Raw genomic sequence first — 17,205 nt, forward strand, 5'->3', positions numbered from 1 at the left:
GCTTTAAACGTTGAAAACTTCTCGCTCGTGACGATCCTGACGCTTTCAACTTCTTCACATAATAAACTTGTTTGTGTTTCATTTGAAAAAAAAAACCTGTTTCCATGGACTTGTTATTATAAAGTGACATTTTAATGACATCAGGGTGAACAAACATCATCAACTTTAGAGAAATAAATCATTAACAATTTACAAATGACTTTTTAAAATGTCAGCAAAAAAGACGTCTGATGTCATCAAGTCTTGGATTGGATTAAATCACATAACAACTCGCTCACGATGACTCAACTTTTTCACATAATAGAGATTTTTCAGTTTCATTAAAAAAAATCAATAGATTTTTTTTATTTACAATAAAAATAACACGTTGAGTAGAAAACTTGAAAACGATGTCGCTGTGATAATAAAGATAAATATGTGTATTTCATTATCATCAAACAACACTTTTTAAGAAGCAAATAAAATATTGATTTAATCATTAAAAAATATTTTATTGTTTGAAAATGCACTCCCTCGAAGTTTTGTTTTCTTTAAAAAAATACTAATAATGATAATTTAATAAAAATTGTGGTGAAATTTTTGTTGTTTTTAACATTTGGAAAAGATTTGATCTGCAAAAAGGAGAGAAAACATTTCATGTGAAATCAGATTAAAATCCCAGCGTGTCGTCAGAGGACGATTCTGTGACTGATTTATTGAATTAATTAATGACTTAATTAATTAATTAATGACTTAATTAATTAATAAATGACTTAATTAAAGGCGCCATATGTAAGAATGTGGCCAAAAACAGTTACTACATTCAAATTCAAAACACCGAGGTCTTTTAGGTTTAGTTTTCTGACGTAACTGGTTCAACCCGTGGTTGCTCGGCAGCTGAGACTCTACTGACTGCAATGATTGGTAGACGGTGGTAGGTGGCGCCACATGACGCTAAAACATGATTTCAAAACATAAAAATATTTTTTTGAATGCAAATATTTTGTCTGTACTGTTGTTGTTGGTGAGTTCAGTTTGTTATATGAACATTATTCCTGAGTCTCTGTGACATATTAGGATTTTATCATTTATTACATAATGCACCTTTAATGAATTCATTCATTAATTAATTAATGTTATCTTACTTTCCAAATTATCTCTAAATTGAACAAATTAGGAGATTAACTGTCAATGTCTGTCAAAGAATTAAAAAATGAACTTAAATGTGTGCGTACATTAACACTTATTTACGTATTTATTAAATAAGCACAAACACTCAAAGTCTGACTGAACTTGTTTTTATTGTTTCTTTGTTTCCGTCACATGATTCACGTGTTTAGAAAAACCTGAAAACTGAAAAACACAAACTTTCCAAATAAACAATCACAAAATAAATCTACATACATAAATATATATATATATATATTGAGAGAGATTTTTAATGTTTAACCCCTCAAAAACAACAACGATCGTGAATTAATTTACAGCTTTTTTTTGTCTGCTCATCATTTGTCTATCTCCTGCCTTGCTCCGCCTCCTGCTCCGCCTCCTCGCCGTCGTCCCTGAAGAGCGTTAGCATGGGCGCGCGGCGCCCCCTGGGGTCGTGGTAGCGTTTGCTGGTGGGCGGGCCGCTCCAGCGGAAATGCTTCATCTTGTACGCACTGTCACGTTTCTCGTGGACGTTGCGACTGACGAGCTCCGGCCTCTGAGCGTCTGCGGGAAAAACGTCCTCAGGGAAAACCTCCTCAGGGAAAACCTCCTCCTCGCTGTTGGAGCCGTAGACGTCGATCGGGCTGAGTTTTTTACCCACGGGTTTCCCCCAGCGGAAATGCTCCATGGAGTAGGCACGTTTGGCCTGAGGAAGAGCGAGGGAGGCCTGAGGAGGAGGAGGAGGAGGAGGAGGAGGAGGCTGGAGGTGAGCGTCTCCTGGGACCAGAGGCTCCTCGTCGGTCAGGTCTGAGCGACACAGCTGGACACACTGCTGAGGACGGACACACAACCACTGATTTAATCATTTAAACCAGGGGCTCACAGAGTTTTCATACCTTAGGGCCAATTTAGGAACCCAACGTTGTTCTTAGAACCACCAAAGGAAATGTTAATGACCAGATTGCAGTTCTACTGTTTACACTTATCGGTCTGTATCCAGTAATGTCCAAAAACATTTAACAAGCTTAGTAACTCAAGTACCTTAAAACTATCAGCTGTAATTCACTGTGGGCCACCAGAAATGTTTCTGCGGGCCGCAATCGGCCCCCGGGGCCGCACTTTGAGAACCAACGGACAAAAACACTGGGTTCATAAAATGCACTTTAGCTCAACTCTACGACGTCTTTATCTCAAGTTCAAATGTCTCATCTACCACAAAGTCACTCACTCTCTCACACCAAAGTCACTCACTCTCCCACACCAAAGTCACTCACTCTCTCACACCAAAGTCACTCACTCTCCCACACACCAAAGTCACTCACTCTCCTACACCAAAGTCACTCACTCTCTCACACCAAAGTCACTCACTCTCCTCACACCAAAGTCACTCACTCTCACACACCAAAGTCACTCACTCTCCCACACCAAAGTCACTCACTCTCTCACACCAAAGTCACTCTCTCTGCCACACCAAAGTCACTCACTCTCTCACACCAAAGTCACTCACTCTCCCACACACCAAAGTCACTCACTCTCCCACACCAAAGTAACTCACTCTCTCACACCAAAGTCACTCATTCTCCCACACACCAAAGTCACTCACTCTCCTACACCAAAGTCACTCACTCTCACACACCAAAGTCACTCACTCTCCCACACCAAAGTCACTCACTCTCTCACACCAAAGTCACTCACTCTCCCACACCAAAGTCACTCACTCTCCCACACCAAATTCACTAACTCTCCCACACCAAAGTCACTCACTCTCTCACACCAAAGTCACTCACTCTCCCACACCAAAGTAACTCACGCTCTCACACCAAAGTCACTCACTCTCCCACACCAAAGTCACTCACTCTCTCACACCAAAGTCACTCACTCTCCCACACCAAAGTAACTAGAAAACCAGTGATTTTAGCTCACATGGACACAGGAGCTGCTGGTCCTCTGCTGCCTCGTGTGGTCACTTTGTGTCACTGAGTTAAGTCTAAATGAAATATTTTAAAAGCTGAATTCACTAAAATCAGTCATTGTAAGTGTGTGTGTGTGTGTGTGTGTGTGTGTGTGTGTGTGTGTGTGTGTGTGTGTGTGTGTGTGTGTGTGCGTTCTTGTACTTGTGGCATACTGAGGACCAGTGAGGGTTTTAAACCAACAAAGTGAGGTCTTTTTTACAAAGTGAGGACATTTTGTCCGGTCCTCACCTTGTTTTCATTCAAATCACTTCCTCATGTTGTAAACATGTTATACTCTGATTTTAACAGAGGTCCTCAATATGGTAAATAAAAAAACATAAAAAAATTTTTTTCCAGGCCTGGTGTTTTACTCTGGGGCTCCACTTGCAGACATTTTATGGTACTGCACCCAGGAGTTCTTTATAGATGTCATTCATTTCATGAAGTATTGCGAATCTGTGTGTGTGTGTGTGTGTGTGTGTGTGTGTGTGTGTGTGTGTGTGTGTGTCTGTGTATGTGTGTGTTCTTGTACTTGCAGCATACTGAGGACCAGTGAGCGTTTTTAACCAACAAAGTGAGGTCCTTTTTACAAAGTGAGGACATTTTGGCCAGTCTGTCAAAATTGTGTTTATTTGTGTGTGTGTGTGTGTGTGTGTTCTTGTACTTGCAGCATACTAAGGACCAGTGAGGGTTTTAAACCAACAAAGTGAGGTAATTTTTACGGAGTGAGGACATTTTGGCCGGTCCTCACTTTGTTTTCATTGAAATCACTTCCTTAGGTTGCTATAACATGCTATACTCAATTTGTCAAAAATTTTAATTTTGGACGACTTTATCTCAAATTTTGGACCAAATTTTTTTTTTAAAATTTTGGACCAAATTTTTTTTTTAAAATTTTGGACCAAATTTATTTTTTTTAAATTTTGGACCAAATTTTTTTTTTTTAAATTTTGGACCAAATTTTTTTTTTCAAATTTTGGACCAAATTTTTTTTTCAAATTTTGGACCAATTTTTTTTTTCAAATTTTGGACCAATTTTTTTTTTCAAATTTTGGACCAATTTTTTTTTTCAAATTTTGGACCAAATTTTTTTTTCAAATTTTGGACCAAATTTTTTTTTCAAATTTTGGACCAAATTTTTTTTTCAAATTTTGGACCAAATTTTTTTTTCAAATTTTGGACCAAATTTTTTTTTCAAATTTTGGACCAAACTTTTTTTGTCAAATTCTTTTTTAAATTTTGGTCGACATAGTATAGTATGACGTTTTTGTCAAATGTTGGACCAAAAATTAAAAAAATGAAATGAAATAGAAAAAGTTTTCCAGCCCTTTTTGCTCTGGGGCTCCACCTGCAGACATTTTATGGTACTGCAACAAGTAGTTCTTTGTAGATGTCATTCATGAAGTAGATATTTGTAATTGTGTTGATTTATAAAGTGGAAATGCTGGTCCTCAGTATGCAGCAAGTACAAGAATGTGTGTGTGTGTGTGTGTGTGTGTGTGTGTGTGTGTGTGTGTGTGTGTGTGTGTGTGTGTGTGTGTGTGTTACCATCATGCTCCTCTCATCGTTGACCTCCTGACAGCTCGGATGCTCCCAGCACTGGTTGGTGGTGGATCCTCTGGCCACGCCCATCACCGTCGCAGCAACCAATAGCCACACAGGACACATTCTCCTGTTGACACAGACACACACACACACACATACGCACACGCTGTTTTACCACTTTAACAAAATAAAAGCCTCTCATCACATCGTTCATTGAACTCTATTTGTCCAATAACGTTGAAGTTAAAGTTAACAATTACGACTTTATTATCGGAACTGTATTCTCGTGAAATGACGACTTTATTTTCCAAAGATTAAAACATTCTTTCTTCAGTTTGGCTCCAAAACTCTGACTAAGTAAATTTTACATGAAAGATTTAATTTGAATCTAAATTTAAGCGCTAAAATAATTGTAACAATTGTAACGTGTGTGTGTGTGTGTGTGTGTGTGTGTGTGTGTGTGTGTGTGTGTGTGTAAAACAATAATAATCTAAATTTAGTAGATAATAACAGATGATGCTCACCTCTCTGTCTCTCTGCTGTTTTATTGTCGGTCGGTCGATGGACGAAGATTAAAGTCGCTGTTTCTGTTCAAACGACTGACGACCATTTTATATACTGTCAGACACACACACACACACACACACACAGACACACACACACACACACACACACACACACACACACACACAGACACACACACACACACACAGTGCGACGTCATCACCTGAAATCTCTCGTTCACGGTGAAAAATCACCTGGAAAATCAATGACACACAGCGACCTTCTCTCTTCATCACACACACACACAGACACACACACATACACACACACACACACACACAGCCACACACACGGACACACACAGTTTTAATTATTTTCTAGTTTTAGAGCCAAACTGAAGAAAGAATATTTAAATCTTTGGAAAATAAAGTTGTAGTTTTTCTTAATCTGTATTATTTAATCTGTATTATTTGTATTATTTTATTTTCTTCAGTTTTCTTCAGCGACAACAAAAGGAAACTGTGCGATGAGTCACTTTGTTGTTCTTGTGATGGACAAAGACGGTGACCTGAGTCCTAATGAAGCGTCTTCTGTCGTCTCACTGAACCAATCAGCAGCTCTGAAATGTAATCTACTGTAATCTGTGTGGATTAACACAGGTGTGTGTGTCGTCACGGTGAAGAAGAGGAAATTCAGAGGTTTGACTCAGAGTCTCCTGTTTCACTGCTGCTGCTTTGACTGAGACACTGGAGACACCTGTGTGTCCACGTTTATCCACGTATTTGTCCATGTTTCTCCATGTTTTTGTCTGTTTGTCCACATTTGTCTACGTTAGTCCATATTTGTCCCTAACCCACACCAAAGTCACTCACTCTCCCACACCAAAGTCACTCACTCTCCCACACCAAAGTCACTCACTCTCCCACACCAAAGTCACTCACTCTCCCACACCAAAGTCACTCACTCTCCCACACCAAAGTCAATCACTCTCCCGCACCAAAGTCACTCACTCTCCCGCACCAAAGTCACTCACTCTCTCGCACCAAAGTCACTCACTCTCCCACACCAAAGTCACTCACTCTCCCACACCAAAGTCACTCACTCTCCCACACCAAAGTCACCCACTCTCCCACACCAGTCACTCATTCTCCCACACCAAAGTCACTCACTCACTCTCCCACACCAAAGTCACTCACTCTCCCACACCAAAGTCACTCACTCACTCTCCCACACCAAAGTCACTCACTCTCCCACACCAAAGTCACTCACTCTCTCACACCAAAGTCACTCACTCTCCCACACCAAAGCCACTCACTCTCCCACACCAAAGTCACTCACTCTCCCACACCAAAGTCACTCACTCTCCCACACCAAAGTCACTCACTCTCCCACACCAAAGTCACTCACTCTCCCACACCAAAGTCACTCACTCTCTCACACCAAAGTCACTCACTCTCACACCAAAGTCACTCACTCTCCCACACCAAAGTCACTCACTCTCCCACACCAAAGTCACTCACTCTCTCACACCAAAGTCACTCACTCTCCCACACCAAAGTCACTCACTCACTCTCCCACACCAAAGTCACTCACTCTCCCACACCAAAGTCACTCACTCTCCCACACCAAAGTCACTCACTCTCTCACACCAAAGTCACTCACTCTCACACCAAAGTCACTCACTCTCCCACACCAAAGTCACTCACTCTCCCACACCAAAGTCCATAGAGTAAACCAGTGATTTTAACATCACAGCACACAGGAGTTCACAGGAGTTGTTGATCCACTGCTGCCTCCATCACTAACTTACGACTGATTTTAGTGAATTCAGCTTTTAAAATATTTACTTTAGACTTAACTCAGTGACACAAAGTGACCACATGAGGCAGCAGAGGACCAGCAGCTCCTGTGTCCCTGTGAGCTAAAATCACTTTGGTGTGGGAGAGTGAGTGGTTTACAGACTACAGTATTTAATGCCCTGATGTCGTTTTATCACGTAAACAAGTTCACATAAATGTAACACATCACTTTGATCAGACGTTTATTGAACAGTTATTTATTATTATTTAGTGAAACATGTACAGGATTTTCAGACGGTTCTAACGACTCGTCCCTCACACACACTTACACTATGTGTGTGTGTGTTTTCCCTCTCACGCTGCAGAGGATGATGATGATGATGAAGAGGAGGAGGAAGGTGTTTACGAGGGAATCTCTTTGGGACGGGTGACGTACTGCCACCACAGAGGGGGGAGGTCGCCCTCCTTGCGTGCAGGAGGGAGGACCTCGTTCTTGGGTCCAGCTGCTGGAGTCTCGGCCTGAAGCTGAGTCACCTGCAACCAGAGCACAAAGACTAAGATTTAAAGTATGTTCATACAAACTGCTCTAAACACTCAATCCTCCCACTCTCTGATTTTGTTTGGTGTGTGCGTGTGATTTTAGATCCAGCTGTCAACATAGAGCTCTGCAATTAATCTCTCAATTTAATCTGAATTAATGGTTAAGAACAATTTCCAAACAGGATGAGGTTTGGTTCATAAAATGTGCAAAAACATTGATCAGTATTTGTTAAACCTGGGAATCGGAAACGTCTTGTTTTTGTCCACAAACACAAACATTTTTTGGAGCAAAGAATGCAGATAATATTCACATTTAAGAAGCTGTTACTGATTCATAATCAATTAAATTGTTGCCGTTCCAGTCTCGACAATTAGGAAAATAATCATCTTTGACTTTGAAGCTTCCAAATGTCAAAAAGGAAAAGTTTCCTCATTGCATTAGCTGCGTTTATCTTTAGAACCTTCCATCAAAATGTTTTCTACGTTAATCAAAGAGTTCTTTGGTTCATAAAATGTCATAAAACCTCAAAATGTTGTTCTTATCAAAAGTCTTGTTTTTGTTCTCAAACCCTCAGTTTAGTTTAGTCAGAGAACGAGTTTAATTTGTAACGTTTTACGCTGTGATTTTAAAGGTTCCCTTAAGAATATAAGCACATGTGCAGTTGTGACACTGTGGCGCCACCTGGTGGATATAAATGGTCATACATGAGACAGACTTTCTTACAGATTGAATCACTGGGAAATAGTTTATCGACAAGTATGTAATGAAGAGAAGAAGTGAAACAGGAACAGCAGAGGTGTTGCTGTTGTTGTTGTTGTTGTTGTTGTTGTACACTCACCTCTTTCTCCCAGCTCTGCAGCCTCAGCTTCTTCCACTCCTCCCTCTTAGAGAAGTAGTCGGGGTACATGGCCTTCTCTGACGGATGCCAGTGATCCAGCACCCACTCAGGAACCTGCAGAGCAGCAAAAACAAGAAGAAGAAAAAGAACAACAATCAATGACGACACCAGTCGTCTGACGACGTAAAACACCAGGTGGCGCTCTCTCTCTCTCTCTCTGCCCGACCTTGTAGCACTCGTATCTCTCGTACGACGTTCCTCCCGGAGAGTCGGGGAAGATGTAGGGCTGAGGATGCTGATTGGTCCAGAACTCCTCCTCTCCCGCCTTCAGCATCATGGTGGCCTTCACCATGTCCTTCTCAGTCTTGTTCTCATCGAAGCGAGCGCGCAGCACACACGCGAAGAAGCGATACTTGTCTCTGTAACAGAGGGTTTACGATATCTTAAGAACATGTTTACGTCTTTATCTCACTGTTAGACAGAGACGCTCACTCTCCCACACCAAAGTCCATAGAGTAAACCAGTGATTTTAACATCACAGGAGTTCACAGGAGTTGTTGATCCACTGCTGCCTCCATCACTTACTTACAATGACTGATTTTAGTGAATTCAGCTTTTAAAAATCTTCATTCAGATTTACGTCAGTGACACAAAGTGACCACACGAGGCAGCAGAGGACCAGCAGCTCCTGTGTCCCTGTGAGCTAAAATCACTGGTTTTCTCTGTGGGCTTTGGTGTGGGAGAGTGAGTGGTTTACAAACCTCAAATTAACTAAAACAACAGACTTGAGCTACTTTTAATGTTAAATTTGACCAAACACAACTCGTCCAATATAGAAAACAGTACACAGCATAATCTAGAAGATACTGTACAACTGACAGTTTAATAACGCAGTAATTATGTTATTAATCACGTGACAGCATCAACACAAACACATAGAAGCTTAAATGATAGATTTGAGTGACGTAAGTGGACAGAATTCAAAGGTTGTTTGAATCTTACGGAGATAAATAAAGGTTGCGAATGACACTGTGATGCTAGCTGACAGCCCGGTAAATATCCGCGTCAACAACAACAACTTCACTCAAACCTAACATGCGATAAAATTCGTCTTTGACGCAGACAGAGTCCTGGTTTTCTGTCAGTTTGTCTCGGAAGAATTCGAGAGAAGGAAAAGTCAGTGTTTTCGTTTAGATTTCAGTGACTTTGGGAACGAGTGACCTGGTTAGCAGTTAGCTTGGCAGTTAGCTCAACGAGCAGCTAGCAGCAGCAGCGATGTTTCCGTCTGTTTGTTTGTTTACTTGTTTGTCTACTTGTTTACTTCTCTCACCTGAAGATGCACCAGGACTCCAGGTGTCGCAGAGACTTCTTGTAAAGCCGCATCACCTTCTGCTGGTGAGTGAGGTAAGCGGCCGCCATGTTCGCCGTCCCTGTCACCTTCTCCTTCCTGCGCCGCGGAGCATTCTGGGACTTTGTGACGTTCAGACGCGGTGGCCGTAAAACGCCGAGAAACTGCGCAAACGAATTCATTCATTCATTCATTGTATATTTCAAATAGGACAAATAAATAATTGCCAGAAAAACAATTGATTCAATATTGATTATTGATTTAAAAAAATGATATTGATTAAAAAAAAAAAAACGTCTTAAACGGCTTAAAATCTTATTTCTAGAAGCAGTGGAGTGCTTACATCTTGCAAAAGAAGCCCGTAGCTCTTATTTTGAAGGCCGGGGTATAAAAGAGGTGATAATTGATGTTTGTGTTAATGATTTAAATTCATTGTTTGTTTAAAAATGAAAAAAATTGAGTTGTCGATGAAGAGAGTTTTCCATCAATAATCGACTCATATCGGTGTCAGTGAGAATGAGAGTGCGCGTGTGCTCCAGTGTTTACGGTGCTAACAGCTTCATGCTCGCAGTCAGAGCTTCGTGTTCGTCTCTTCTCACAAACTCACAAACTCGTCTCAAAATGACTCAACTCAGGTTTATCGGTAAGAAACACGAGTGTTTTTGTGTCTTCAAGTCTCCGCAGAAGAAGAGGAAAAAGACGCTTTGTCACGAACTCTGTCTGCTGCTGCTGTTGTTAGCGTGTTAGCATGTTAGCATGGACGCTAGTGAGTTAGCTGTACTGACAGCTGTATGTTTTCCCTGATTTAAAGGAGCCTCAAACAATAGTCGCTTGTTTTGATAATCGATAAACCAGCTTCAGTAATTATTTATAATAATTTAGCAGTTTGTGTGATTTTTCAGCTTCTTAAATGAGAATATTTCCTGGTTTCTTTGCTCCATAAAACAAAGAAAACATTCAAATTGAAAAAGTTTGTGTCACGAATTACGTTTTGAGGCAATCAGTCGATGTATGGCGAAGTTATTGGGCACTTCCTGTTTTATGGCGAATGATCAAAATTCGCCAAAATTCTGTAGCTGCGTGCTTTTGTACGGAAGCGTATTGTTTCCACACATATCAATGTTATCTCATAATAACGTGATAGTTTCTCGTTATAACGTGATACTGAGCACTCCACTTTTTGTTGTATGTGTGGCAGAAATACGTTTCAGTACTTTGGAATCCGCAAAACCTTTCCATAAATTATTACCTTTGACGCGTCGTACACATTTTCGCATTTTTTCAATGTCGGTACGATAAGCGCGCTCAGACGTTGAAATGATGTTTTGTTGCACCATAATAATCTAAAGTAAACGTCGCCCTCTGCAGACATCGCTGTGAACTTGACCGACTCCATGTTCAGAGGAAACTACAGAGGGAAGCAGAAACATGACGGTGAGTTAACTCACGATACGGTACGGGAGAGGATCAGGACCACATGTTAAAAAACAACAACAAAGAAACGGCATGAATTCTAAGATTAAAGTCGGAATTCTGAGAATAAATTCAGAAAGTCGGAATTCTGAGAATAAATTCAGAAAGTCGGAATTCTGAGAATAAATTCAGAAAGTCGGAATTCTAAGATTAAAGTCGGAATTCTGAGAATAAATTCAGAAAGTTGGAATTCTGAGATTAAAGTCGGAAATCTGAGATTAAAGTCAGAAAGTCAGAATTCTGAGATTAAAATCAGAAAATTGGAATTTTGAGATTAAAACCAGACAGTCGGAATTATGAGATTTAAGTCGGAATTCTGATATTAAAATCAGAAAGTCAGAATTCTCAGAAAAAGCATCATTTTGAGATTGAAGTCAGAGTTTGAATTCTGAGATTAAAGTCTGAATTCTGAGATTAAAATCAGAAAGTTGGAATTCTGAGAGTAAATTCAGAAAGTCGGAATTCTGAGAAAAATCAGAACTTTGAGATTAAGTCAGAAAGTTGGAATTCTGAAATTAATATCAGATAGTCGGAATTCTGAGAAAAAGCAGAAGTTTGAGATTATGATTAATCCTAACCCTATGATTTCCCTTGATGTTGATGTGTCCTTAAAGACATTTAAATGTGGTGAAACTCAAATGAAAAACAAAGATGGCGTCAGATTGTGTGTGTTTTTCCCTCCTCAGACGACTTTGATCAGATCATCGACAGAGCTCTGAGAACAGGAGTGGAGAAGGTAAAACCTGTGACGTGAGCGACCGTGACATGAAAAACAGCATTTACACTCAGAGTGTGTCTCCTCAGTTCATGATCACAGGAGGAAGTCTGGACGACAGCAGAGAAGCTCTGAAGTTAGCAACGACCAGAGGTGACGACACACTGACGCACGTGTGACACTTCTTTATTGATGTATTTATTGATTGATTGATTGATTGATTGATTGATTGATTGATTGACCTCGCTGCGTCCTCTTCCAGACGAGTTCTGCTGCACCGTCGGCTGCCACCCGACCCGCTGTGGTGAGTTTGAGCAGAGCGGAGCGTCTGAATACTTCTCTGCTCTGAAGGAGGTGGCGTCGCAGCACAGAGGGAAGGTGGTGGCCATCGGAGAGTGTGGACTGGGTGAGTGGAGGATTCTGTTCAGGCCTCAGGGCCACGTCCCATTTATGAGGCTCTGGTTAAGCTCAAGCAAGTCAGTTTAATGTCTACGACACCTTTAACAAGACGTTCACGTCTTTATCTTCACTGTTAGACAGACTTTAACAACAGGAAACTGTTGTATCGTCTAGATTATACTGTTTATTGATTCATAGGGTGCTATTTTCTACATTGAACGAGTTGTGTTTGGGCAAATTTAACATTAAAAGTGGCTCAAGTCTGTTGTTTAAGTTGATTTGATGTTTGTGAACCACTCACTCTCCCACACCAAAGCCCATAGAGAAAATCAGTGATTTTAGCTCACAGGGACACAGGAGCTGCTGGTCCTCTGCTGCCTCGTGTGGTCAATTTGCATCACTGCAGTAAATCAGAATGAAGGATTTTAAAAGACGAATTCACTAAAATTAGTCATTGTAAGTTAGTGATGGAGGCAGCAGTGGATCAACAACTCCTGTGAACTCCTGTGTGCTGTGATGTTAAAATCACTGGTTTACTCTATGGACTTTGGTGTGGGAGAGTGAGTGACTTTGGTGTGGGAGAGTGAGTGACTTTGGTGTGGGAGAGTAAGTGACTTTGGTGTGGGAGAGTGAGTGACTGGTGTGTGAGAGAGTGAGTGAATTTGGTGTGGAAGAGTGAGTGTGTGAGAGAATGAGTGACTTTGGTGTGTGAGAGTGAGTGGTTTGAAAATTTTTTAACCACTGAACAAAAGACACGTCAAAATAGAATTTAAGTCTACGATATCTACATCACATGATCACGTCTTTATCTTCACTTAGACAGACTTTTCCTTTTGTAAACTGAAGTTTGTAAACCACTCACTCTCCCACACCAAAGTCCATAGAGTAAACCAGTGATTTTAACATCACAGCACACAGGAGTTCACAGGAGTTGTTGATCCACTGCTGCCTCCATCACTAACTTACAATGACTGATTTTAGTGAATTCAGCTTTTAAAATCTTACATTTAGACTTAACTGAGTGACACAAAGTGACCACACGAGGCAGCCGAGGACCAGCAGCTCCTGTGTCCCTGTGAGCTAAAATCACTGGTTTTCTCTATGGACTTTGGTGTGGGAGAGTGAGTGTTTTGCGTTGTGTTATTGTTGTATATACAGTATATACACAAAAGTGTAATGTGTTTTCACACATGTTAACATGTTTCCTCTTGCAGATTTTGACAGACTGCAGTTCTGCCCTAAAGACACTCAGCTGAAGTAAGTGAATGAAGGTCATGTTTCAGTGTCACTCTCGTCCTGCAGCGTTCAGCCTGTTTTCTCTGTGTGTCGCAGATACTTTGAGAAGCAGTTTGATCTGGCTGAGGAGACCAGGCTGCCCATGTTCCTCCACTGCAGGAACTCCCATCAGGACTTCATGGGTACGTGTGTGCAACCAAACACTGCACAACTCATCGTCTCTGCTACACAAAACACTACGTACTCAGTTTAAAATGTCTCTGTTTTGACAGAAATCATGAAGAGAAATCGAGACAGATGTGTCGGAGGAGTGGTGAGAAAACTGTACTACTCTTATATATAATATATATATATATATATGTACATATATATATGTATACTACTGTCATTTTCCAGGTTCACTCGTTTGACGGGACGGCGGAGGAAGCCGCCGCCCTCGTCGACCTCGACCTCTACATCGGAATAAATGGCTGGTGAGTGGATTTTGCCGACATGTCGCAATATACAGGTTATATTGTGATATAGTGATGGATTTTCGTGATATAATCTTACTCTCTTAATTACGGTTACTTTTCACCCCAACCACTCACTCTCCCACACCAAAGCCCATAGAGAAAATCAGTGATTTTAGTGATTTCACGGATACACAGGAGCTGCTGGTCTACTGCTGCCTCGTGTGGTCACTTTGTGTCACTGAGGTTAATCTGAACGATGGATTTTTAAAAGCTGAATTCACTAAAATCAGTCATTGTAAGTTAGTGATGGAGGCAGCAGTGGATCAACAACTCCTGTGAACTCCTGTGTGCTGTGATGTTAAAATCACTGGTTTACTCTATGGACTTTGGTGTGGGAGAGTGAGTGACTTTGGTGTGGGAGAGTGAGTGACTTTGGTGTGTCATGAATGCATGAAGTTTATGTGAAGGAAAAACATATTTTAGTCCTTAAAACGAACCAAAATCTATGTCAGTTTAAGTCTATGATGTCTTCAGAACACGTTCACATCTTTATCTCACTGTTAGACAGACTTTAACAACAGGAAAGTGAAGTTTGTAAACCACTCACTCTCTCACACCAAAGTCACTCACTCTCCCACACCAAAGTCCATAGAGAAAACCAGTGATTTTAACATCACAGCACACAGGAGTTCACAGGAGTTGTTGATCCACTGCTGCCTCCATCACTAACTTATAATGCCCTATTTTGTCAATTCGGCTTTGAAAATATTTAATTCTGATTAACATCAGTGACACAAAGTGACCACACGAGGCAGCAGAGGACCAGCAGCTCCTGTGTCCCTGTGAGCTAAAATCACTGATATTCTCTATGGACTTTGGTGTGTTGAAAAACAGTTTTTCTTTACTTCTTGACGGCATGGAGTGAATTATATATATAAATAATAAAACCAAACCCACATTGTGTTATTTCTGTTTTTCAGTTCTTTGAAAACAGAAGCCAACATTGAAGCCATGAAGTCTGTTCCCAGTGAGAGACTCATGATCGAAACAGGTGAGGCTGAAAACTGTCTGTCTGTTCATATTTACACACTAACTCCTGTCTGTGTGTCTGTCTGTCTGTCTGTCTGTGTCTCCACAGACGCTCCGTGGTGCGGCGTGAAAAACACTCACGCAGGCTCCAAATACGTCCAAACTACGTTTCCCACAAAGAAGAAATGGGAGGCGGGGCATTGTCTGAAAGACAGGAACGAGCCGTGTCACATCATGTGAGTGGCACAATAATACATTTTCTGATAAAATTCAACCATACAATCAAGTTTTTTAAGGAAAAAATAAATGGAAAATGTATAACTTTATTGACCAAATTCAACCGTACAATCTAGTTTTTTAAGGAGAAAACAGATAAATGAAAAATACATAACTTTATTGACCAGATTCAACAGTACAATCTAGTTTTTTGAGGAAACAACAATAAATAAATGAAAAAAACAACTTTATTGACCAAATTCAACCTTACAATCAAGTTTTTAAGGAGAATACAATAAATAAATGAATGAAACATGTATAACTTTATTGACCAAATTCAACTGTACAATCTAGTTCTTTAAAGAAAAACTATAGATAAATGAAAAATATATAATTTATTGACCAAATTCAACTGTACAATCAAGTTTATTTAAGGAGTGAACAATAAATAAATGAAGAATATATAACTTTATTGACCAAATTCAACCGTAAAATCTAGTTTCTTAAGGAAAAAAACAATAAATAAATGAAAAATATATAACTTTATTGACCAAATTCAACTGTACAATCTAGTTTTTTAAGGACAAAACAATAGATAAATGAAAAATATAGAACTTTATTGACCAAATTCAACTGCACAATCCATTTTTTTACGGAAAAACGACAAATAAATGAAAAATATATAACTTTAATGGCCAAATTCAACTTTACAATCTAGTTTTTTAAGGAGTGAACAATAAATAAATGAATGAAAAATATATAACTTTATTGACCAAATACAACCAGACAATCTGTTTTTTTAAGGAAAAAACAATCGATAAAAGTACAAATAGGTCAAATTGAGTCCATGTGAATGAGAATCACGACAGTGAACAGCTAACGAGATGTGGTGCAACGTCCTCGGGTTAGGTGAATGAATGAATGAATTAAGGAATGAATGAACGTGTTGTGTCTCGTCTACAGACAAGTGTTGGAGGTGATGGCGGCGGCGAGGGAGGAGGAGCCTCAGGAGCTGGCGAACACCATCTACAACAACACCGTCAAAGTCTTCTTCAGCTCCAGCTGACGGAGGTCGGATCGGCCGACTCATCGTAAATGTTGACGTTAAAAAATAAACTGAAGAGAAGTTATATTGTTGCACTTTTTTTTTCTTCCACTTTGAAGTAATTCCCAAGTCCTCCAGCAGAGGGCGATGAAGACCTTATTGATGTGTGTGTGTGTGTGTGTGTCCTTCAAAATAAAGTATTAAATATCACTTTTTATTTTCAATTTATAAAAAGAAAATACAATATTTTACTTCATCAAACCTATACTTATTCCACTGTCCACAAAAAAATAAATAAATAGAACACTAATATATTTTTTTAAGTGAAATAATCATTTTTATTGTCTATAAACTTGTTAATTCACAAAAATATAATTTAAAACTGTTGTAAAAGGATGGAAAGGTATGAAAACAGACATTAATGTGTTATTTTTTAAACAAACCTTGATAATCAGGGCCGGCCAGAGCCTTTATGGGGCCCAAAGCAGAATGTGATTCCCCACAAAAATTCATTATCACTTTTGTATTTAAATATATCTCAAGATTGTTTAATACTGTATGTTAAAATGTTTTTTTTCTCCACACACTATTATAATATAATTTACACACACACACTAATGGAGAAACGCCCAGTTTCTGCTCAAACCTCCCATTGACTCCCATGTTAAAACTCAGCTCTGGTGATTTTAAAACTCTAATTTCTCTGTCAATTCACAGCCGTTTTTCACGAATGTAAGTGTGGGAGTTGCTGAAAGCCTTTTGATGCTCACACACCAAACATTTACTCTCTATCATCGACCGTTATTGAAATACGACAACTTTAAAACACACCGCTGTCCCCGTTTTAACCGGTTTTGGAGAGTTTTTGTCACACGTGACACGTCAGGGGCCACGCCCTCTGACGCTGCACGTTACGTTGCGTCTGTCACGTCACGTCACGTCGGAAGAACTGCTGCTAACAACTTCTGCCTTCTGTCTTCTC

The 17,205-nt window shown here is 40.0% G+C and overlaps 3 protein-coding genes across 4 annotated transcripts; 1 reads left to right on the top strand and 2 right to left on the bottom strand.

Annotated features, from left to right (window-relative positions):
• Window positions 1-1,492: 1,492 nt before the first annotated feature.
• Window positions 1,493-4,748, bottom strand: LOC310935698 (pro-opiomelanocortin-like; the record flags this gene model as incomplete). Its single annotated transcript, XM_083899632.1, has 2 exons — window positions 1,493-1,960; window positions 4,629-4,748. The coding sequence occupies 2 exons, from the start codon at window positions 4,746-4,748 to the stop codon at window positions 1,493-1,495; spliced, it is 588 nt and encodes a 195-aa protein (XP_083755758.1).
• A 2,417-nt stretch (window positions 4,749-7,165) lies between these two features.
• Window positions 7,166-9,766, bottom strand: ndufb9 (NADH:ubiquinone oxidoreductase subunit B9). Its single transcript, XM_083900275.1, has 4 exons — window positions 9,638-9,766; window positions 8,534-8,726; window positions 8,308-8,421; window positions 7,166-7,462 (listed from the first exon to the last, which is right to left on the bottom strand). The coding sequence occupies exons 1-4, from the start codon at window positions 9,724-9,726 to the stop codon at window positions 7,331-7,333; spliced, it is 528 nt and encodes a 175-aa protein (XP_083756401.1). The 5' UTR covers window positions 9,727-9,766; the 3' UTR covers window positions 7,166-7,330.
• Window positions 9,767-10,215: 449 nt separating this feature from the next.
• Window positions 10,216-16,276, top strand: tatdn1 (TatD DNase domain containing 1). 2 transcript variants are annotated; one of them, XM_083899272.1, is made up of 12 exons: window positions 10,216-10,298; window positions 11,024-11,089; window positions 11,815-11,864; window positions 11,933-11,996; window positions 12,106-12,249; window positions 13,457-13,499; window positions 13,575-13,660; window positions 13,751-13,791; window positions 13,875-13,951; window positions 14,914-14,984; window positions 15,072-15,198; window positions 16,142-16,276. In XM_083899272.1, exons 1-12 carry the CDS (start codon window positions 10,217-10,219, stop codon window positions 16,242-16,244), a joined length of 954 nt encoding a protein of 317 aa, XP_083755398.1. In that variant the 5' UTR covers window position 10,216; the 3' UTR covers window positions 16,245-16,276. The 2 variants fall into 2 exon arrangements, with proteins under 2 accessions (XP_083755398.1, XP_083755399.1); XM_083899273.1 differs by lacking the exons at window positions 10,216-10,298; window positions 11,024-11,089; window positions 11,815-11,864; window positions 11,933-11,996; window positions 12,106-12,249 and adding an exon at window positions 13,320-13,353.
• Window positions 16,277-17,205: the final 929 nt, after the last annotated feature.

This window comes from Microchirus variegatus, assembly GCF_963457635.1.
Source record: "Microchirus variegatus genome assembly, chromosome: 13".
NCBI classification, from domain to species: Eukaryota; Metazoa; Chordata; class Actinopteri; order Pleuronectiformes; family Soleidae; genus Microchirus; species Microchirus variegatus.